Here is a 25,517-nt window from a genome sequence, read left to right as displayed (position 1 = left end):
TCTATTATATTATTGATATATTTATGTACCTTATTATATATAAAATCTTCAAAAAGATAAACAACAAAAATATAAGAACAGAAATCTACTCAGTACGAGAACTGCATCTTTTACTCAAATATTGTATTCTAGTTTACAACTAATTGATGTAATACTAGTATTATATCTTCTATGTAAATATTGTATATTGATATGGTTGGGTATGTTCAGGACTTAGAGTACTTCCTTAACAGATGATCTTAGTATTCCATTGCTGTGAATAGACACTACAACCACAGCAACTCTTAGAAAGGAAAACATTTAATTCAGGCTTGCTTATAGTTTCAGAGGTTTAGTCCATGGCAGGGAGCATTTTGCTACACAGGTAGAGGTGGTGCTGGAGAAGTAGCTGTGAATTCTTCACCCAGATCCCCAGGCCGCAGGAAGAAAGAGATTCTGGACCTGGCTTGGGCTTTTGAAAGCCTCAAAGCCCACGCCCAGTGACATTCTTCCTCCAACAAGGCCACACCTCCTAATCCTGCTCAAGTAGTGCCACTCCCTGATGACTAAGCATTCAAGTCTATAAGCCTATCATGGCAGAGCCGTTCTTATGCAAACCATCACTCATACGTAAGATTCTGTTTCCATTCACAATACCATAAAACAACAGCCAAAATCATGAACATCATGATCAAACAAGCAAAGTGCTTTAACCAAAACCATCCTTCCAATGGCAAGTGACTTAAGTGACCCTGATACAGGTCAGGCATCCTTAGCGGGCGATGCTACCAAGAAATTAAATTCTCCCATGCAAACAGTCTACCAACTCAACCCAATCAAAGTCCAAGAATTCAATATGGTGACTGGAAGTAACCTTTTCATTTTCTTTCTTTTTTTTTTTTTTTTTAGTACCAATATTCTAATTTGATTTTTTTTTCTTTTTTCTTTTTTTTTATTATTTTCTTTATTTACATTTCAAATACTATCCCGGAAGTTCCCTATCCCCCTCCCCCCCGCCCCTGCTCCCCTACCCACCCACTCCCATTACTTGGCCCAGGCCTTCCCTTGTGCTGGGTCATATAAAGTTTGCAAGACCAAGGGGCCTCTCTTCCCAGTGATGGCCNATTAGGCCATCTTCTGCTACATATGCAGCTAGAGACACNAGCTCAGGGGGTACTTGTTAGTTCATATTATTGTTCCACCTATAGGGTTGCAGACCCCTTCAGCTCCTTGGGTACTTTCTCTAGCTCCTCCATTGGGGACCCTGTGTTCCATCCAATAGCTGGATGATCACAACCTTTTCATTTTCTAAAACAGTTCCTCCCAGGAGTAGGTGCTGAAAAGTGCATTCAGGATTTGACCCTGATTCTGATGAAATAATCACCTTTCCTTAGGCACTGAAATGTTCTCTTAAATCCCAGTAACCTTATCAGACCTAGTTACATCAATCTCTGTGTACTAATTACCTATGTGAGGTCCTCATAAAAACCAAAGATTACCATGGGGCAACAACACTAACTTAAGAAGGTACATACTTAGTATAACTGACAATTAAAAGATATATTCCCTTTTGGGCAAATTTCAGCATCTACATACAGATGACAGTACTACATTGTCTACTATTTTTATACTCTAAAACCATCTTCACAGAGAGTTCCGGTTACGGGGAAAAGGACATCTGGCCACCTGGCCTCCTTCACTGTCTGCATCTGAGTGTCTCTGAAGAAGGCAGGGCATGGCTTATAAAAGCATCTACCATGACGAACACTCAATTTCAATAAATCTTAGGCAAAGCAGAACCACCATATATCACTTCTTTAGAACATTGCACAAAGCTTGTTCTTTGAAGTGAATTAATGATATGTTACTTTTAAATGAGGCTTTTCCTATGACATTTTACTCACATAGTTTTGATCTGATCATGAATGCTGTCTTTAATTTCATGTCCAGATTACAATAGAAAGCTTCTTGTTTTCAATATTTATTTTTCTGCTGACACAGAAAAAGATATGAAGTATCATGTCTTAATAAGGACATGATTGTAATGTGAACACACTTACAGTGTGGGATGGTAGTATTTCTATCTCCGCAAATATGTGCACATGTGTGCCAGGTATGGAACACAACTGTGAATTGTTCTCCGGTTGCTGAACCCTTTGGAGGCTACCAAAACAATAAAGGTTAATGTCAATTTAGATTATTTTTAAAAGTTAAAATATAATGAACTATGATCATATTACCTCAACTACCCTCTACCATGGCCCCACTCCTGTCAACCCGTATCTTTTTCTCAGCTGCTCCCCAAATATTCCTATGCTCCCCTACCTTTCTTTATTCCTTCTTTCCTCCCTAGACAGTGAAGCCAAGGCCATGGCTGCTGGACACACTGATCTTCTCGGCTGACACCCTGGTTTTCTGGTCTTAGGGAACTCCTATCTTCCACTGGGTGATACCCAGAGCCCATCCACAGCATTCACTTCAAAATACTGTCATCCACTTGTTGTTTCGGCACTTCTATGTAGGGGAGGACAGTTGGACACAACTCTTCAGCCATATTGAAATCTGTCCATGTTTCCTGTTGTTTGGTTACTAGTATTCAGTCATGCTGGCTGCTGCCTCTCACTCACAGAGCAGTGATCTGATGCTCAGCATCACAGGGGGCTGTCCCTGAAGGAAGCACCAGTAAGAGGGTGGTGTTTTCATGCTGCCTTCATTTAAAATGGAAGGATGAAGATGTATCTGGGATGAGGCACTTCCACCCACATCTCTCACAACCTAGCAACTGCAGTGAAGGGGCCCTCTGCAGTGTGTGTCCCTCTTTACATTTAACCTTTATTTATTTATTCTGTCAGTTTTCAGAGAAGAATATCAAATAAATCCACCAAACAATCAGAAAAATATCTTACACTAGCATCTGCCTGTGTTATAAAAGCCTGCAAAGGCAGCCTTTTACTGAGAGACTAACTTAATTAAAGGGGAGCCTTTTCCATTAAGACAGGTGAGACTTCAATGAAATCTAGCATCCCAGCAGTCAGTAATTTTAAAAGTGGGTTTAGGTGATATATGTGTATTATATGAGAGCTTCTAAGGTGGCTGAGCAGATAAAGTCCTAATGACCCTAGTTCCATCCCTTGGAGCCACGTGCAGAAGGGGAGAACCAACCCTGGGATGGTGTTCTCTGACCTCCACATGTGCTGAAGCAAGTGCACATGCACACACACACACACACACACACACACACACAGAGAGAGAGAGAGAGAGAGAGAGAGAGAGAGAGAGAGAGAGAGTTTAATATTGGAGATAAAATTACACACAGCATGGAAAGAGAAGCTGGGATAGAAAGTGTCTTAGTCAGGGTTTCTATTCCTACACAAACATCATGACCAAGAAGCAAGTTGGGAAGGAGAGGGTTTATTCAGCTTACACTTCCATACTGCTGTTCATCACCAAAGGAAGTATAGACTGGAACTCAAGCAGGTCAGAAAGCAGGAGCTGATGCAGAAGCCATGGAGGGATGTTCTTTACTGGCTTGCTTCCCCTGGCTTGCTCAGCCTGCTCTCTTATAGAACCAAGACTACCCAGAGATGGCACCACCCACAAGGGGACCTCCCCCCTGGATCACTAATTGAGAAAATGCCTTACAGCTGGATCTCCTGGAAACATTTCCCCAACTGAATCTCCTTTCTCTGTGATAACTCCAGCTGTGTCAAGTTGACACAAAACTAGCCAGTACAGAAAGGTTGTTGCAGAGTGTTCCCTGGTAAAGTTTACTCCTTCCAAAGTCCTTCTTAGCAAGTAATGAGCAATGAGCTATAGCTTCCTTAGCAAGCAATGATCTATTGCTTCCTTAGCTAGTGCTTTCCTTCTAGGTAGAGAAATCCAGATGCATTGGTTAATCAGTCAAACAAGGAAGCTTATTTACATTTCTTCAATCCTAGAGGTTGCTCTAGCATAAGCCAATTTACCACTTGAATAGCCTGAATTAGTGGCTTCATCCTGAATCCCACAGCAAGACAATTTAAAATAAGGGCATGTCAAGTCACAATGGAAACTTCCAAGAGCCCAGAACCTTACAGTCTACAAATGATGAGGCTCTGCCTAGGTAATTGAAGAAAACAGGTCTTTGGCCAAAGAATCCCATGGAAAGTGGGAAAGGAGGGCCATGAGCAGAAGGATAGGCTGGAAGATGAGAAGATACAGAAAAAAAATATCAGACCCTAGTGACAGACAGTCAAAGTCTGGGGTAGATGGACTGGAGTGTGGGTCATTACAGACACAGATTTTTCTCTACTTGGAATGTTGATTTTGAACATTTCAAAACATAAAACCAAAACATTTCATTAGCCAAAGCATCGTCCTTTGATCTGAGCCTTATTCAGAAATCCACCCATCATTTTAAGTCCCCTGAGGAATGTTTTCTGTTTTGTTTTTGCTGTTTTTTTTTTTTTTAAACTACAAAACTACATTCTACAGAGGTCAAAGGATAACAAAGCTAAAAATTATGCCACTGAGCTAACTATACTCAAAAGAGCTGTTGGGACGGGCAACTGCACTCTGAAAGGAGCTTTATTCTGGCCAAAAGTACAGGTGGGAAAACAGTAAGTGGCAATTTGAAAGCTGCATGGCAACCCTATCTGCCCTTAGCATCGAGAAGAGACACTATTACACTTGTACCATCTCCTCCTCTTTGAGTGGTTTGCTCTCAGAAACTCAAATCACAGGGCATCATTTTGAACTGGGGAATGGCCATGGAATAGGAGCTTGCCAATCTCTAGTGCAGTGTCCTATTCTTGCTCCTGTAAGTTGCTGGGCTCTTGTACTAAGTTCACCCCTACCCTATCACAGCAAAATCCCTCCAAGAGCAATTACAATAGAAGATTCTTTCCCCTTGGATTAACTGACATCTGAGAAGCATAAGGGATCTAGGCAAAAGCCATCTAGAGAAAGGTAGTCAGAGGCAGAAGAGGGCAGCAGACTCCAGATCCCGTCATTTTGGCATTTGGGTAAAAACCATCACTGAACCTTCCCATGGCATGATCCAAACTATTTGTATTCATTGGAGACTTCTGTGGCTGTTTGAAGTCCCAGTAGCACTCCTTGGCTAGAACGTATTGTCTTTCCAGTCATATCACTGTCTAACGAGGGAGATGCACCCCGTTACTGTGCAGCTCCAGCAGTGTGTCAGATGATTCCTAGACACTAAGCAATAAAAGCTCCAGGCTGTCCTGGAGCTTTCTTTCTGTTTTCATAATGTAGGAGGCAGAGAAGGGACACCTTGACCTGTGATCAAAGAACAACACATTCTCTGTGAATCACATCTAATGAAGATGCTGCAATTGTTGACGATGTGCAAGTGGCTATTTTGTCTTGAGGCAAAAGATAACTTAGAAGTTAAATGGAAAACACTGGGTCTCTGTAGATTATCATTGCACTCAAGTACATGGGTACCCCAGTTCCCAGTGCACCAAAGGACAAAATGCTAGGAAGGGAGAAAAACGTTCTGATTCTGGATCAACTGAGAAAGAATCTAGCAAAGTGCAACTATGGAGAATTCCAACCCTGTAAGTTTTGTGCTTCCTAAATCAAGATTGAAAAGCCTGTGGAAACTCTGTCCCCTGCAATCATCTTCTGATGCATTCATCCTCAGCTGTAAGAAATCACTTCCTGTAGACCAGGACAGGACCCTCCATCAACAACAGACTTGTCTTCAGACAGCATAAGAAAAGATGCTCAGAGGCAGCTCAGGATCCAAGGCTTATCACCTTAGCTAGACATGAGCTAGCACTATGACTCTCCACCAGCTATCCCCATGCCTGCAAAACTCCTTATTCTCATACAGTGACTGCATTTCCCAAATTGGCAAACTGAGCTTTTACTTCTCCATCATGCAAACATCATTTTATTTTCAGTAAGTGTTATGGAGAGGGCCTCGTTCGTATTGTATTCCTTGGTTGGTCTCAGAGAACCTGGTCTCCTACATGTCATTGTGTAAGTCTTTTGTTTGTTTGTTTGTTTGTTTGTTTGTTTGTTTGTTTGTTTTTGACTGACAACACACCGTTGTCCTGGCACTGCTCTTGCCTCCTCTTCTTCCTCACTGCTGCAGTGATTTATTCCAGGAATTTGTATGATTGGAATGCTTGTATCTTATCAACATCCCTGTGTTCATTTATAACTCCTAGGACTGTGATGGTAATAAGGCAGGTGAAGTGCCTTGGGAGGTGATGAGGTTATGAAGGCCATTGTTGTCTCAATAAAATTAAAATAATCCCCTCATTCTTTGTGTCATATGGGGGGAGAGGAAGAAGACTATACCTATGGCCAGGTTGCCACCATCCCCAAGATCTGTTGGCACCTTAATTTTGTACTTGCATCCAGAACTGAGGAATAAAAGTCTGTCATTTATAAGCCACCTTTCTATGGCATTGTGTCATAGTGGGTAGAGATAATAACCAGCAACTGCATGCCTCAGCACAGGGTGTCTCCTATGACAAAATCCAAAGAGGCCATTCTGGCAGCCTCTGTGAAGACAAGCCAGTCACAGGGTTCTCAATGCATGTAGGGTCCAGTACAACAATCACTTTGTCTTCTAGCAGGGCGCCCACAGCATGCCTCCAGAGGTACTGCTTTGCCTTCTTAATCTGTCTTTTGTGGGCAGTAACATAAAAACTGTAAGTAATGAGTTGCAATACCCAGATACTTAATCTTGGGCTCAGATCAAAGAAAAGCTGTGCATAGAATATCTAAAAGGTTACATGAGATAGCTTTGAATTCCTGCAGCATCAGAAATGGATTTTTAAATGAAATATAAACTATTAATAGTTATAGCAACCATTCTCTCAGCCCTTTTAAGGAGTTCCAAACAAACACTTCACTTGGGAAGTCCTTATGGTGTACTTCAATGTCTGTGATCATTATCAGCCACATAAACAGCATTTCTTTATTAAAGTTGTATAGCCACCAATTAAGTCAAGCTTTTATTGTTTGCATAAGGTTATATTGTCTTAAAATTTTTATACTGCACAACTTGCAAAGGTTTTATGGAGCTGATATGAGAAATCTATGGAACTCTCAAATGAAGAAGTCAGGGTGATAGGTGGAAAATGGATATTTGAGATTTGAGATCTGCATGGCAAGTTTAGTCTAACCACTTTATGTATAAATGATATTTATTTAGTTTTCAGCACAAATATCCAATTATGGTATTATTTAGAAAATGGACAGAAAAACAGTATAAACTCAACCCATTAAAGCAACAACTGTTCTGTCTATGTGCTGGGGAGAGTAGCATTTTATCATGTCTGTTTCCTAGTCTCTTCCCAGACTGCGGACTATGTGAGGGCATAGTCATCTTCTTCTTACTGCTGTCATTACATTACCCAACACAGTGCTCAATAAATATTTGTTGAATCTGGGAATAAATAAATGAGTAAATAATAAGGCCACATGAACTGTACTATAAACAGGAGGAAGACAAACAAAAGTCTAAAGGAAATGGTTTATTTTGGAGAAAGGCTATACATTTTTGATCATATTAAATTCTAAATTTAAAAAAAAAAATCTGCTTAGTTTTGCAAATTTATTATTTCCAGAATCCATTATCCTCCCTTCACAACCGGTTGTCATGGGTTAGTTCAAGTATTCCTACTTTTAAAAGCGATTTGCAGTAAGAAGGCAGTATTTTCAGTCAAAACGGTGCTTAACAAATCCTTTTTCTAATGTTTTCTGTTATCATCTTGCCTTCAGAAATTTATGGGCAATTAGAGGATTATTTATACCAGAAAAGGAAAAAAGGAAATGTTAAAACAAACAAACAAACAAACAAACAAATAAACAAGCCACAAAGAACATTTAAAATCTTTCATCACATCTCTGTAACATCAAAGGCAGTGGAGGAGCAGAGTCAGTAAATGATACATTAAATATGAGTGTGTAGAGCAAAGGAACAGAATGGATGAATGGATAGATAGAAAGATGGATAGATAGATAGATAGATAGATAGATAGATAGATAGATAGATAGATAGATAAGAGAGAAACTGAAAAAAAATCTCCTGTTCACAGGAGGCAGACAGATTTATACATATGTACTTATAATATGTATCCTCTACCAGGAGTCATTGAGGGAGAATTTTGCTGAGATGCCTTAACAGTGGGGCTATGGGACCTGAAGTATCTACCTCTTGTGGCCAGGCAGGACCCTCAATGGAAAGATAAGGACACCAAACCACTTACAAAATTTTTAGCCAAAATTTGACCTGTCTAAAAGAAATGCAGGGACAAAGATGGAACAGAAACCAGAGGAATGAACAACCAATAACTGGCCCCAAATTGAGACCCATGCCATGGCCAAGCACCAGTCCCTGACACTATTAATGATACTTTGTTATACCTGCAGACAGGAGCCTAGCATAACTGTCCTCTGAGAGGCTCTATGAGGCAGTTGTCTGAAACAGATTCAGATACCCATAACCAAACATTGGAGAGAGGTTGGGAACTCTTATGGAAGAGTTGAAAGGATTGAAAGCATTTCAGGGGAGAGGAACTCCACAGGAAGGCCAACAGAGCCAATTAACCTGGACCCCAGGGACCTCTCAGAGACTGAGACCAACCAAACAGCACACACAGGCTGGGCCAAAGCCCTCAGAAAATACTTAGCAGACCAGTAACTCAGTCTCCATGCAGGTCCACCAACAACTGGTACCAGTGAGGGAGGAGCTGTCCCTAAGGCTGTTGCCTGACTGTGGTATCAGTTCCCTAATGGGGCTGCTTTATCAGACCTCAGTGGGAGAGGATGCTGCTAACCCTGCATCCTGCAGAGACTTAATTTGCCAGGGTGGGGGAATACTTGGCATAGGGGAGGGGAGTCCCACTCTCCACTCTCTGGGGGGGGGGGATTGGGAAGGGATTCTGGGAGGGGATCAGAAGTGTACAGCTTTTGAGATTGTAATTAGTGAAGTGTGTGTGTGTGTGTGTGTGTGTGTGTGTGTGTGTGTGTGTGTGTGTGAGTGTGTGTGTCTCCCCAGTCCTATCCCACTGGCCACATGTTGTACTGAGTGATGGACTCCAGTCCTGCTCACTGAGTACATTCTCACACTAGTACCACAGTGCTGCCTTCCATGTCACCCAGAGACTCTCCTTGTACCCAGGCAAAGTTACTGTTGATCCCAGGAACTTGCCTAATGTTTTTCCTGTAAAGCTGCACCAGCTGACATTGACAAAAAATCAGAGCCAGTCTGTTGTGGCACGTGTTCAATGCTGCTACACGGTCCTTATGTAACTGCAATAGGGCATTTTAATTGTCAACTTGACACGGTCTAAAAAAAAGAGAGTATCAGTGAGGGACTGTCTGGAAGGACTGAGACTGAGTTCATGTCTGTTAGAAACAGGTCTTGATTAGTAGGTTTTAATTGATAGGAGAAAACCTAGCCTGCTGTGTTTACAACCATTCAAGGCAGAGAATCCTGGAGTGTGTAAGGATAACCAGTGAACAGAACACTAAGAGGAGTGTGTTTATTTCTCTCTCTGCTTTTCACTGGGGAAATGACATGTTTTAAGTCCCTATCTTGACTTACTGAAAATGATGGGCTGTAACCTGAAGTTGTAAGCCAAATAAACCCATTCTTCAAAAAGTTGTACTGGCAGGGTATGTTACCACAGCAACTGAAAAGAGGAAAAATCCAGTTCCCACATCCATATCCCCACAATGAAAGAACCATTTGAAACCTAATTCAAGTGCGTACCATCTGGTTTTTGCACAACTTCCTCCTAAACGCTAGCAGAGCCATCAGATGGTCTTCTCAATCGCCACATTAAACAACTCAGCTGTACTTTGTCAGAGGTAGTTTAGTTACGTGGCACTGGAGAGCAAGACGGGAAAAGCGATCCTCGAAGGCACTCACTTGGACATGATCAGTCACCTAGAATCTTAGGAACTGTGACTGCCTGCTGCTGGGTAACCTTTGTTGTTTTTTCTGGCAGTTCCCTGGCCTCTATAATTAAATAAGCCTTTAGATCACAGGATGCAACATTGCAACAGGACTCTAGTACCATGGACTCCCAAGAATTTACCTGCAGCCTTTGATGTGAGCTTCAGATAACCCAGGGATATTCCAACTAAGGCGGCTTTTTTTCCTAACCACTGTATTTGACCTACTTTCTACCTCAAGTCATAGAGATTCACCTGCTGTTCTGTGGTCAGGAACCAACAAGTTCCCAGTAAACTGTAGTGTAGACAGTCGTGGATCTTCCTGCTGCCTTATTCAGTATCAAGGGATATTAGACACAATTCTCATATAAAGGGCACGGTTATTCCAGAATGCTTCAAACTGTAGAAGGAAGGAAAATATTGCTTACTGTACTGGCTGGTTTTCTGTGTCAACTTGACACAGATGGAGTTATCACAGAGAAAGTAGCCTCCCTTGTGGAAATGCCTTCATGAAATCCAGCTGAACAATTAGTGAACAAGTGAGGAGGGCCCAGCCCATTGTGAGTAGTGCCATCCATGGGCTGGTCGTCCTGGTTTCTAAAAGAAAGGAAGCTGAGCACTTCCTGACTTCCTTTGGTGATGAACAGCAATGTGGAAGTGTAAGCTAAACGAACCCTTTCCTCCCCAATTTGCTTCTTGGTAATGATGTTTGTGCAGGAATAGAAACCCTGACTAAGGCATTTACCTTTATATATTGTTTAATTAAAAGGTATTTTAGAGATTGTAATTAAAAAGATATTGGTACATACTTTTTTAATTAAAAAGAAAAAATAGAATAAAAACACAGCATAAATAATGCAAGGGAAGAAACTGAAGGAACATAAAAATAGGATAGAATTAAATATTCATAAAACACTAGTGACATAGAATAAATTTTATGGTAATTCTAATCCTTACATGCATACACATAAAAAGACAAAAAGAATGAAGGTAAATAATAACTTAAGAGAGTTTTGTGAGACCTTAACATTGACAAACCTAGGCCACTAGTATAGGCTCATTTCTCTATATTATATTTGTAACATTTTTCAAACTTGACTATATTTCAAACTTTACACCATTTCAAAAACAAGCTCTTTAAAATAAGGAAGAAGAGATGTTTAGTAGTATATACAAGAATCTAGGAAATGAAAAAGGCAGACAGATCCATATAATAAGTTAAACCAAAAACAGGTAAACTATCTAAACAGGCCCATATCCCACAAGGAAATAGAAGAAGTCATTAAAAATTCTCATAACCAAAAAAAACCCACGGTCAGATGAATTTAGTGCAGATTTCTACCAGACCTTCAAAGAAGACCTGATACCAATATTCCTCAAACTATTCCATAAAATAGAAACTCAAGGAGCACTACCTAATTCATTCTATGAAGCCACAGTTGCTCTAATACCTAAACCACACAAGGACACAACCAAAACAGAGAGCTTCAGACCAATCTTGCTTATCAATATCCATGCAAAGATACTCAATAAAATACTTGAAAACAGAATCAAGAACACATCAAAGCCATCATTCACCATGATCAAGTAGGCTTCATCTATGGGATTCAAGGTTGCTTCAATATACAAAAATCCATTAGCATAATCCACTATATAAACAAATTCAAAGAAAAAAAAACACATGATCATCTCCTTAGATGAAGAAAAAGCATTTGACAATATATAACACCCCTTCATGTTAAGTATTGGAGAGGTCAGAGATTCAAGGCCCACACCTAAACATAATAAAAGCAATTTACTGCAAACCAACAGATAATATCAAACTGAATGGAAAAATACTGAAATGATTCCACAAAAATTAGGGACAAGACAAGGATGCCCACCCTCCCCATATCTATTCAATATAGTACTCAAAGTGCTAGCTAGAGCAATTAGACAACAAGAAGAGATCAAGGGGATACAAATTGGCAAAGAAGAATTAAAGCTATCACTCTTTGCAGATAATATAATAGTATACAAAAGTGACCCCAAAAACTCTACAAGAGAACTTCTCCATCTCATAAAAAACTTCAGCAAAGTGGCCAGATATAAAATTAACTCAAATAAATCAGTAGTCTTCCTTTATACAAAGGATAAACAGGCTAAGAAAGAAATTAGGGAAGCAACTCCCTTCACAATAGCCACAAATAATATTAAATATCTTGGGGTAACCCTAACCAAAGAAGTGAAAGAACTGTATGAAAATAACTTCAAGTCCCTCTAGAAAGAAATTGAAAAAGATCTCAGAAAATGGAGAGATCTCCCATGCTCATGGATTGGCAGAATTAACACAGTAAAAAAGGTCATCCTACCAAAGGCAAGCTATAGATTCAATGTAATCCCCGTCAGAATCCCAACATATTTCTTCAAAGAATGGAAACAGCAATTCACCTGGAAAGGCAACAAACAAACAAACAAACAAACAAAAACATGCTAGAATAGCAAAAGCAATTCCTAACAATAAAATAACAGCTGGGGGAATCACCACCCCTGACCTCAAGCTTTACTACAGAACAATAGTAATAAAAATACATGGTATTTGTATGAAGACAGACATGTTGATCACTGAAATAGAAGTGAAGACCCAGAAATAAAACCACACACTTACAGACACTTGAGCTTTGTGGAAGGAAAGGACTGAAGCCCTGAGGGCCAGCACACAGAATGAAAGGATGAAAAAGAAAAAAATTTTCCATAAAAAATACACAATTTTGTATAATTTCAAATTAACCTCCAGAACAATTATTAAATGAATAAGAATACAACAAGTTATCCAGATAATAAACTAATACAGAAAAATTGATTTCATTGCTATATAACCACAACACATAACTAAGAGGTTTAACTTTGTAATGGAAATGCAATCTATAGAAAATACCAAAATAAAAGGTGACTGCATGATTAATCACCATAGCTGGGAGGCTGAGGTTGACAGAGTACCATAATTTTGAGGACAGTCTGAGTCACATAGCATACAGCCTACATCACATAGCAGTAGAAAAATATCTACTCAAAACCTCAAGAAAATGAAATAAAATGAAATCTAAAAATACATCTAAATTATACACTAACACACACACACATGTATATGTGCACATGTATATGTACATAATGCTTTTATGAAGAAAAATTTTAAAATTTATGGCCATGAATGGATCCTAATACACACAGAAGCATGGTGTTCTTAAAGTCAAGATTCTCCATGATTACAATGTCAGTTTTAGCCAATTTTTTCTAGAGATTTTAGGTAAATGAGCTAAAAATGTTAATAGATTGAAAGGAAAATTCACAAACTATTTTGCAAGAATATATTAGGAGATAACAAAGCTGACTCCATAACCCTGTGATTGCAACCACTCAAGAGACTGAGGCAGGGAGGTCATGGGTCAATGCTTGTTAGAGCTACAGTGCTCAAAGACAGTCTGGGGAACTTCCCTCATTCTGTCTCCAAACAACACAAGTTCTGTGATTCAGCGCAGCAAGGGAGAAATGCCTGGCCCATGAGAGGTGCTGGGTCCAATGCTCAAGTGATGGCTCTTCTTTCTTACTACTTGACTACATCTGGAATTAACTAAAACCTAAGGGGCCAGGTCCACAGGTGAGGGTTTTTTTTTTCTCTTAACTAAATCATTTAAAGTGGGAAGAGCCACTTTAATCTGGATCTTTGGAGGTGGGAAGATCCACATTTAATCTGGAGCACATTGTCAGGCAGCAAGGAAGCTTGCTTTCCTTGCCTGATGCCCATCACTCCTGCTGACAAGTCTATTCCTTTACTGCCATAGAGCCTATGTCAGCTAAGACATATAGGGTGATGGACCAAACAACTACTTTATTCTTGAACTTTCTGTTCGTAGACAGTCATTGATGTACCAGTTCAATCACAACCTGAGAGTCATTCTGATAACTCCCTCTCTATTATGTATCTGTCCGCTTACCTGTTTGTCTGTCTATCTATCTATCTATCATCTGTCTATTTGTCTATCATCATTCTATCTATTCATTCTATAAGTTCTGTTCCTCTAGAAAACCCTGACAAATACACTCTAGTAATGTAATTTTTAAATGACTATTTTGGAAATATATATTGAAAATTAAAGTAACCAAGATGATCCTAAAGTAGAAGGCAAGATAAGACATCCCTAACAGAAGTGTCTACTATAGAAATGTAATTAAGACAAAGCCATACAGTAAGACAGATATTGCTGAACATAAGAAGCAAGCAGTTCAGGAGATCATTAGCACATGCCGAATACTATGTAAGCTGTCTGGCTTTGCATACCCCGGGTGAGAATGATTCTTTAGTCAGTGAGAACTGCATGCTATTACATGCACTGGAGAAAACCTGCACAATCACAGAACCACATGCCAGCAAGGCTTAAATGTGAGACACGAGAGTCGAATAGCTGAACAGACAAAGGAAAATTAGACCAGAGGCATGCGTAGGCGTTTCAAAAAATAGGAAGCAAGAGTGGCAATGTGAAAATAACTCAGTTTCATCAGAATTGAAATTCATTAGAAAACATTTCAAGTTACTGAACACGTACTTGAATGTTGTACAAGTGACACTATTTCACACTTGAAGGAAGGAAAAGAAAAAAATTCAGTAAGAATAATATGAAAAAGGGATCTTTGTTTACCAGTAGTAGATGTTTAAAATGGTCAGTTATAAACATCATTTAATTCTACTTAGTTAAATTGAGACTGTAATATGTTAGGTCCACTTTTTGACCATTCCTAGGCATGGATGAAAAGACTGCTTTCAATAGTGTAGACAAATGACAGCTATTGCAAAGATTCACTAAAGCAGAACGAACAGGAAAGACTGACTGTAGGCAGTGGGCTGTCGCTCAGGGATACAGAGCTTATAGGACCAAGACAATGCAATCAGGGAGGGACATCATAGCCATAGGAAGGCTTCTTAAAATTGAGCTCTATGCTAGATAAAATCATATCATATCACACTTTGCTTGTGACAGGGAAGAAGATAGATATCTTCTTATCATCATATACATAATATGTGTCTATGTCTTGATATATATATATCAGGACATAGACACATATTATGCCATTATATATATCAGGACATACTCACATATTATGCCATGATATATATATATATATATATATATATATATATATATATATATATATATATCAGGACATCACATATTATGCCTTTTCTCTAATATGTCCATCAGTTAAAGAGAGGTCCCTGGGGCCTCCCTCTACTAATCTGAATTAGTTATTTTCTACTCACTTGAATAAACCCTAGACTCTGCATGTGTTTCATAAAATTTGGAATTCTTATTTACAGCAGAAATGCCTAAATAGGAACCAAGGAACATGAGTTTTAAGTTGTTCCTAAGTACATAATTTGCATCAGCTTCCAGGTACCTTGCTGATTTCTCTCACCTACATGATACTCTATATAATACAGTAATAAAACCCATTCATCTCAGGATAGATCCTATTTCTGCTGTTTGACATACACACAGAAGGGAAAACGCAATGCAAACCTCAAGCACAGAGAGAAGAAATGTGGTGAAAGGGATGCAGATACTAAACTTAAAAGTATTTCCTGTGCCCTGAAACACTTTTCTGTTATGTAAGACAAAAAGAAAATTCTTTTTTAACTTGCATTTTACCAAAGAAGACACAAGGAATCCAGAAAACACCATCAAGTCAAATATTTGGATGTTGCACAAGTGGCACTGTAGTGAAAAATTCTTAAGGCCACTGAACCTTGACAAGAATATTCACATGTTATTGAAAGAGTAACATTGGTCTGAATTATGGTAGATCATCTGTATGGCTGAAATACACCAGCTAACTGGATCTTGGATGCTGCAGGGAACCATGGTGCATCCCTACCTTGCACTCCTAGCCTGAATGTCAAATTCTGCTCTCCAGGCTATATTCCTTCCTCCTAATGAGGCTTGGGCTTCTTAGTTCTGCATACATATAATTAGGTAACTATGTATCATTTACATAATGTAAACCTGTAGTTACAGCTTTTGCTTGTAAACTGTGTGCACACATGTATGTGTGTATGTGCATGTGTGTGTGCATGTGTGTATGTGTGTGTGTGTTATGTATATGTAAGTGACTTGTGAGTGAGCATTTGCAGGCCAAAACTTGATAAGGATTCTCTTGGACAGGTGATACTCTCCTTAATATTTTGATACAGCATCTATTTGGTTAGCTCTCTTTGCTTCAGATACATAGACTAGCCAGAGAGTCTACCTAACTTGAGATTATACAGCAGCTACACAGCTGCTTGTGATCTGAAATCAGGTCCTTGTGTACCACAGCAACTTTTCTCACTGATCTATCTTCCCAGCTCTCTATAAATACTGTTTTTATTTCATTAACTTGACTTTTAGGGAGCTCAAATATAAGATAAATGTCAATGATAATTCAGCTTATCTGGTATAGCTACAATCCTTTACATAACATTTATTCTCTCTTTCCTATTTTATGCAGAAATACTCAGATACACTGTTAGCCAAAGTTTTCCTGAACTGTGTAGCTAGAGGTAGACAGAAAGTAATCATTGAATATGTGTGTGTGTAAGTCGGCTAATTTTTTAAAAAGAAGACATTAGATGAAATAAGAGTTGAACATGTTCGTAAATTCAGGTCAGCCAAAGTTTCCACTTAAATGCATATCACAGAAGCAACTTGAAAACAGCAGTGTTACACCCTGCTGAAACTCCATGTGTGTCACTCACTTGCATAGATCGTCTTCTGGATCTTCCAGCCCAAATCTCTCATCAAATGTCAGCTGGATCCGCACATTTTCATCTACTGCAACTAATCTCCACACCAGCACCATATTTCTTGGGTATGTATGAGGAAACTTCGGGCTGTGGATGGTCCCATTACCAGATATAGTGACAACTCTCTCATGCCGGGGATCTTGAACTCCTAAATCAAAGACACAGGCACAGACATACTGTTAGGACAGACAGATGCTTCCAAAATCGCAGGCTTCAAAACATACATTCAAAGCTTTCTATCTGCTTTAATAATACCTGGTGCCTTAGAAGCCAAGCTGACAAAGTGATGTGACTAAAAACTTATTCAAGTTTCTATTAAGCTGGATCCAATATAAGCTTAGAATTTCACAGCAGATGGAATTGCTAAATGAATCCACGCCTTACACAATTATCCAAACCAATGGTTCTCAATCATGATCTCTTTGGGCTTGCATGTCAGATATTCTGCATATGAGACATTTACTTTGTGATTCATAACAGTAGCAAAATCACAATTAGGAAGTAGTAAAGGAAATAATTTCCTAGTACGGAATCACCAGAACATGAGGAACTATATGAGGGTTGTGACATTAGGAAGGCTGAGAACCATTGTTCCAAGGTGCAATGAGAGAAAATCAATGGCCTAGGGTTTTGTTACAGAAAAACTCATGTCTGTCTAAAGACAACAAAACATGACCATCCTTGCATCACTTTTCTAGGACTGAATTTATCACTACAAAATCTGAATGTCCAAAAGAAAAATACCCCAGAAAAATACAATATTATATTGTACCAACAATATAATCCCCCAGGCTCCCTGGCTGTAATAACTTTCTATCTGTAAAATGATTTATTTATATATCTTTCAAACTATATGCACAGCCCCCAGTTGAACCCATAATTGCTCCTGTTCAAAGGAAATGCACGGACCAAAAAAAAAAGTGGAGCAGAGACTAAAGGAAAGGCCATCTAGAGACCGCCTTAACTAATTTGCAGGTTTTCATGTAAATATCAAGCAACCAGACCTAGTATCAGAAAAAGAAAAAAAGAGGAAAGAGAAAAAGAAAAAGAGAGAGGGTGTCCACAGCAGCAAGCTTTAAATTACCCTCTGCCAAAGTAAGAGTCTACACAACAATTCTGTGGTTTTTACAGTCATCATTCCAAAAATATAACTTTGCTGGGAATGTAAGCACAGAACAAGCAGTAAGTACTATAAAGAGATCTGCCTAGTTTAATAAACGTTTGATTTGCTTACAGCCAGTGACCACCGCACCCAAGCTACCAAGAAAACACATGCTTGTTGTCAAATGACTCAGCTGCCAACACAAAATCGCGTAATGCGCACGAAATAACAAATCTTGTATGTCTTAGACAGAAAGAAAAGCTATATGAAAGCAATGGTTTGTTGGGGCTTTAGAATTCATCATTATAGCTAATGCCACATTATCTGGCCCAAACCTTCTTATGGCAACAGCATTATGATCTGAAGTGAGACCAGGCAGTGGTGTTATACACCTTTAACCCCAGCACTCAGGAAACAGAGGCAGGTGGTTTTCTAATTTTGAGGCCAACCTGATCTACAGAGCAAGTTCCAGAGACACCTTATCTCAAACGACAAAAATCAACCAATCAACCAACCAAACAAACAAACAAACAAAACCCCCAAACTAAAATGAGTCAATGGCAGAGGGAAAAAGGAAAGAATAGAAATTAATAATGTAAGCACTATAAAACTACTGGCTGTATATATGCAGAAGCAACTGAGCTCTTCATCCACTTGAGTAGTTTAATATTAAAATTAAAGAAATCCCTTCTTATCCTCCATGAGTTATATAATACTGACTCTTTTAGAGGCATATTTACTATATTTGACAGAGAATAAAAGATCAGAAAGTTCATAAAATCAACAAAAATTTTAACATTTCAATGTGTATTAGTGATAAAGATAACATTTGAATGATTTATTGACAATATGTAACTCAAGACAAGAGACAATCATTCTTGTCTGCTTGTCCCACAGATACTTATGAATTACAAGAGTGTGCCATCATACCAGGTCTAACAGATCAATACTTTACCATGATATTAGCAAAAAGAACTGTAGGATTGAAAGTTTGATAAATAGAATCTGGCTTCATCTATGAACTCAAAACATGTTCTGAGTCTGTCTGGCAGAATCAAGTCAGTTATCAACAGTGTGTCATGGCCCACAGGCTGGCAGACTTCACAGATGGCCTATGATATGTACAGCATGCTTGATTCCAAGTACATGTTATTTTTCAGTGCTCACAAAACATTTCTTTATGAATCAGAGCGTCTCTTGCTAGCCCTTATTTGACAAGCTCATGCACCTACTAGTCTCATTTGTACTTTTCGTTGCCTGTGTCTTTGATGATCTGTTTACCTATTTCCTTTTTGCCCTGTTATCCTTCCTTATTTTCACCTAAATTGTTTATTTACATGGCTAATTAACAAATTTAATGCTAAATATACCAGGAAACCTATGACATACAACATGGATGTTTGTACACGTATGCTCATTGAGTCCAGGAAAAAAAAAAAAGGGTTTTGTTTTGTTTTTTCTTGAAAAGTCAGAATGATGCCACCTTCTCCTTATTGGATTCTTCAAAGACAAACTTGCATGTACTTCATGGCAAAATCATCACTTCCTATCAATCCTGTCCATATAGAAGAGTCCCACTAGCATTCTTGATGTCTTACCCTCTGAATAAGGATAAATGCGTAAGATAATACCTGCGACAGGAACCTTAGGGTCTAGCTTCGGTTTTACCATTCCTTTTCCAAACCTACCATTTTGCTTTATCTTTAACACTATAGTGGAGTAAGACAGAGACAATTAACAAGGCTAGTGCTGTCTATCACAGTTTACAAGTCAGGAGAGCAAATGACATATCAGGTGAAAGAAAGGATTGCTATATTTAGTGCACCAATAATAAAAATAATAATAATAATAATTAATAATAATAATAATAATAAATTATTTAAGAAATGTCCAATTAAGGTTCTTGGACTTGCTCTAGCTGACTCAATTTTGTCCCCACTAAAAGAAGTAAATAAGCAAAAGAACTACTCAGCCACTTTGAGAGATCTGAGACTAAACAGAGCCTAGTCCTCTTTACATGGTAAATAGTACGTCGTAGTATTACATGAGGCAGTATGACTAAGGAATATTCTGCAACCCAAACCCACCACGTGTGTAAACTCTCTACTGTGTGTTCACCGAGTCACACTGTCAGCTACTTTAGCTCTGTAAACGGAGGATAATGGACACTCTGGTGACTTTTTTTTTTCTTTTCTGCCACACTATTACTTTCATAAGTCAGATAAATTATGGAAATCTATAAATCTTATCTTGACTGTACCTTCTAGGTGTCACAAGCTCTAATGCAGTGATAGTATAAAGAAAGTGGACCTCAGAACATGGCAGAATGGAGTACTACAGATTATTTGAGCCTTTAAACCATTCACCCTCAAATCCTAACATTATAAAGGTTATTCATGTTAAAAATACAGATGCTTCACTCGCCACAGCTAAGTTCAGACTTGTATGTTATATTAACTCTTAGTTAATTTTCATAATTTGTATTTGATATCTTAGCTGAAGTTCATCTACATAATCTATACATGTGCCAGCTGAGAACCTCCATCTGAGAGTACTGATTATTGAGATTGGACATTTTCTTACTGTGTCTGCTTTTTTTTTATTAGATATTTTCTTTATGTACATTTCAAAAGTTATCCCCTTTCCTGGTTTCCCCTCCAAAACCCCCCTATTACACCCCCCTCATCCTGATCACCAAACAACCCACTCCCCCTTCTCTGTCCTGACATTCCCCTACACTGGGGCATAGAACTTTCCCAGCACCAAGGGCCTCTCCTCCCATTGATGACCAACAAGGCCATCCTCTGCTACATATGTAGCTGGAGCCATGGGTCCCTCCATGTGTACTGTTTGGTTGGTGGTTTAGTCCCTGGGAGCTCTGGGGATACTGGTTGGTTCATACTGTTGTCCCTCCTATGGGGCTGCAAACAAACACCTTCAGCTCCTTGGGTCCTTTTTCTAGCTTCTCCATTGGGGACCCTGTGCTCAGTCCAATGGTTGGCTGAGAGCATCCACCTCTGTATTTGTCAGGCACTGGCAGAGCCTCTCAGGAGACAGCTATATCAGGCTCCTTTCAGCAAGTACTTGCTGGCATCCACACTAGTGTTTGGGTTTGGTAACCATATATGGGAAGAATCCCCAGTTGGAGCAGTCTCTGGATGGTCTTTTCTGCTACACAAAGTATCTGCCCCACACTTTGTTTCTGTATCTCCTCTTAGTCCCCCCTTCTAAGAAGGACCAAAGTACCTAGACTTTGGTCTTCTTTCTTCTTGAGTTTCATTTGGTTTCATCCTTAGTCATCAGGGAAACACAAACCAAAACAACCCTGAGAGTCTACCTCACACCAGTCAGAATGGTTAAGACCAAAAACTCAGGTGACAGCAGATGCTGGTGAGGATTTGAAGAAAGAGGAACACTCCTCCATTGCTGTTGGGATAGCAAGCTAATTCAATCACTCTGGAAATCAGTTAGGCAGTTCCTCAGAAAACTGGACATAGTACTACCAGAAGACCCAGGTATCTTGAGCATATACCCACAAGATGCTCCAACATGTAATAAGGACACATGCTCCACTATCTTCATAGCAGCCTTATTTATAATAGCCAGAAGCTACAAAGAACCCAGATGCCCAGTGGTACATTTACACAATGGAATACTACTCAGCTATTAAAAACAATGAATTAATGAAATTCTTAGGCAAATGGATGAAACTAGAAATTATTATCCTGAGTGAGGTAACCTAATCACAAAAGAACACACATGGTATACACTCACTGATAAGTGGATATTAGCCCAGAAGCTCAGAATACTCAAGTGACTGCTTAATTTTAAAATTAAAACATTTTCAGTAATGTTACATCCTTTAGGAATGCTACACTATAGTCTTATAGTATTTATTTTACTTTATTTAACTTAATACATTAAGCCCTATAATATAAATCAATCAAAGATAAAATTCTGGTATTTTGGGAAAGCCACATGATGCTTGCTTTTTGTTAACTAGAAATAATCACATGGCATTTAAAATTTAAAATATTTTTAAAAGAACGCCTTTAATCCCAGCACTTGGGAGGCAGGAGCAGGTGGATTTCTGAGTTCAAGGCCAGCTTGGTCTACAGAGTGAGTTCCAGGACAGCCAGGGCTACACAGAGAAACCCTGTCTCGAAATCCCCCCCCCCAAAAAAAAAGAAAAAAAAGAAAAAAAGAAAAGAAAAATATTTTCATATCTACATTTAAGTGAATAAGAAACACTGTCCATAATATTTTAATTGGAAAAAAACTGAGGGAAAAGTTAACCAATAGTCAAGTTACTCGATGCCATTACTCAAGAGGTAATTGAGTAATTGCATTGAGGTTGAAACACAATGCAAATGTAGTCCCATGTATAAAACTTCCCATTTCACAAGAGCAAGTTGGTGGAACCTTAGTTGTCACTTCTAGGCAATGGCTTAGGACTTTGATGAGATAAAGTAGAACTTTGTTACTGTTATGACACCATCATTTACAGAAGTTAAAAATTCTCTTGAACCTAAAGAAACAAGAAAGGACACACTAGGCCCTTGGCCGACTCTTGCAAATGGAGAAAAGAAGAAGTCTGGGAAATGCCCCTGCACAGTGCAGGAAAATGAAATGCAGACAGCCTTCCTTCCCCCTCTATTGCAGAAGCAGGAGATGGGGGCTGTGGTGGTCCTGCCCAGAAGCACTATGGAAAATTATTAACATAATTGAATTCTTCCATTGTCCAGATCTCATTATTAGGTCATTCCGAATGAACTCAATGACGTCAGTTTGTATTTGGGAATGAGACAATTGGAGGGTAACATTGAGCTCCTGAAGCTACAGCGACTCTTCCGCTGTCATAATGGGATCCAGTCCAGGGAAAAAGCCAATGTGCAAAGTGGGTAGATACATCTTAATATAGAGTAATAGTGCCTAAGCCAAGTTGGTAACATAAAGCAAGCTGCCTCTGCCTCCGACTTCCTCGCTACTTATCTGAGAAGATAACCTTTACATTTGAGACAATTGAACTGAACATTTTATAACTGGACTAAAACTTGGGTGGGCCATCTGGTTGGGTATGTCCTGGATGCCAATGATTCAAGGCTACACTAAAGCAATTATTGTCACATTGTCTCTTTTCTTCTTGAAAATACCCTACTTACACCACAAAAGACTAAGCAAGTAATGTTTAGAGAATTATTCTCATATTGAGATTTGTGAAATAGAAAAATTTTGACAACATAGTGTTGTAATTCTCAGATAATGATAAAATAATCTCCAGTTTGATTCAGTGGGGTATGGAGAGCCAAGCGTGCACACACACACACACACACACACACACACACACACGCACACGCACATTACATTAAAGCAATTGCACACAAGAAGTGGGCAAAAATTATAGCTGTATATATGCTCTATGCCCAATAACAAACTCTGAGCCAAAAAAAAAAAAATGACCTTTAGATTATGCTGGTTTTCTATTTTTTAAGTTGAACTTCGTTTTAGACACCATAAGAAAGTCAGGGTATAGAAGAGAATACTGGGAAGTCAAAATATATAATAAACATTCATCTTAAAAATTACCAAATCCATCCTTTTATTTAATTAGAATTCAATGTCCAATGTTCAAATATTTTTTAAAATGCAGTATCTCTGAAAATTATTCCTCAAAAATATATTTATACTAAATAATGTTGTTATGACAAAATAAATGTATAGATTTACTTTAGAAAAATATTTTAATAAAAACATTTTTGTAAAACCAATACATAATAATTTTATAACTGCCTTGTATATAATTTTACTTATTTGGGGGAGTGGTATATAATTTTAAGCACCCATTTGATGTTTCCTAGGATTCCTAAATGAAAAGAAGTTACCCATTCCTTTGTGGTCTTTTGATGGGAGAATGCTTAGGATTTATCAATGAAAATAACAATAAGATAATTATCATTCAAATCACAGTCACACAAAGTGAAAATCAATGAATTAGTTTATGCAGTTAGAAATATTTAAATTCTCTTAGGTTAAGCAGTACATTATAAAAGGCTCCCCTACCTGCCTAGCAATCCATCTTACCATTAAGCAATCTATTTATGTAGCAGCATATGGCTTTCTTATGAACACCAACCAAAGACAAGTAGATTTAATCACTTACATCCAAGCATGTCCACCTTACAGGTTTTATGTTCTGGCAATAAGTAAAAAGGTACTCATCTTTCTACAAGTAGGCTAGATAGCTGGACATCAGAGATATGACTTTCGTTCCTCCAGTAATCAAACATAATGATTCCAGGAAAAAGAAATAAATATTATACTGAGACATGACTGCCCTTTATGGCAGAATTTACATAAATGTGCTCATGAACACTGTAAGCATTCTGCTGCGGACAGCACTGCCTCTGCACCTACTCTACCTCAGAAATTCTTGTTCACCATAACTTGATGAAATGTGACAATTTTGAGAGAAACTATGACCATAAGTAAATAAAAAATTATATAATTCAATGGGAAATTGTGTTTCCTAAGAGATGGAGATTTTAATAACAATAAAGTACCTAATTACACCAAGCTATGTAATCACAGCTTACAAGGTTTTACCACCTATAGGAACTATAAGAGGAGAGTGAATACGTGTAAATATAAGTTTCCTTCATTTTAGAAATAGTTTGGCTCGATCTACTGTCAGTTCCCTCAGCAACAGGTGCATTTGCAACAGTAATTTTCAAATTGAAATAAAGATCAAAGCACAAGAGCCAAAAAATAACGAGAAAGGAAAAACTAGAGTCTAGAAGAATTTCATCCCAAAGAGTCTGACTTTAGCAAATCCACCAGATATCCATGTGTGAAGGGAGGATTTCCTCTGATATTCTAGTTATTGATCATGCCTTAATCACTATTGAAAATCTGTACCTTCTAATCTTAGGGAGACTTTATGGCTATTTCTGCCAAGTTGAACACTGTTAGATTCTGCTAGAAGATGTGAGATCTCTCTTTGTGATATTGTTGCTGTTTATATTAGGCTAATTCCTCAACCAACAAATGGAGCAGCTGTATTCATGTTCTCTCAGGATTGACCTCCCAGGATTTCAGCAGACCTGTTTGAGCAGAGCACTTCCTTGTAAACTCTTGTGCTTGCAGTCTAGTTCTAAAGGTAAAAACAATCCACTCTTATTTTCTATAAATTTAGCTATATCTCTTTTAAAGAAATGGAACACTGCCAGGAGATATTGAAAAGGTGGTGAGCTAATCTGGGGGCAGATAGACAAGAGAAGAAAATGGATATGAAAAATCCCTGAATCACACTTAACATAGTAGCATCAAATGTAGGGGTGACAATTATCTTGACAAATGCCTGTCACATTTCCAGTTGAGATAAAGCTTTGTAAAGAAATCTGTGTATAACATAAGCCTAAGAACAACTATTTCTAAGATTTTAAATACATAAGTGGGTCTTACATAGACCACCTATAAACGACACAAACCCTCAGCTATTTGTTTTATTGCAGTTAAATTTTTAGTAGTATATATTTTATACTGTAGTTTCATTACAATGATGTAATCTTTTTTTAACAGCAAGCCAGTACAATTCCCCCCCAAAAAAACCTTTTTAAATGGGGTAGCAAGGTACCAAAAATACCAAATTTCTCTCTCTCTCTCTCTCTCTCTCTCTCTCTCTCTCTCTCTCTCTCT

At 38.5% G+C, this 25,517-nt stretch overlaps 1 protein-coding gene across 2 annotated transcripts in view; it reads right to left on the bottom strand.

Annotated features, from left to right (window-relative positions):
• The window catches only part of Pdgfc (platelet derived growth factor C), a 162,859-nt gene that overhangs the window by 55,860 nt on the left and 81,482 nt on the right, over positions 1 to 25,517 (bottom strand). For both annotated transcript variants that reach the window (XM_021195716.2, XM_021195715.2), the window contains one exon: positions 16,673 to 16,868. In XM_021195716.2, the coding sequence (XP_021051375.1) occupies positions 16,673 to 16,776 (104 nt within the window). In that variant the 5' untranslated portion in view covers positions 16,777 to 16,868. The remainder of the gene's footprint in view (positions 1 to 16,672; positions 16,869 to 25,517) is intronic.

This window comes from Mus pahari, chromosome 4 (assembly GCF_900095145.1).
Source record: "Mus pahari chromosome 4, PAHARI_EIJ_v1.1, whole genome shotgun sequence".
Taxonomy (NCBI): Eukaryota; Metazoa; Chordata; class Mammalia; order Rodentia; family Muridae; genus Mus; species Mus pahari.
This window is presented reverse-complemented; position numbering and strand designations above follow the sequence as displayed.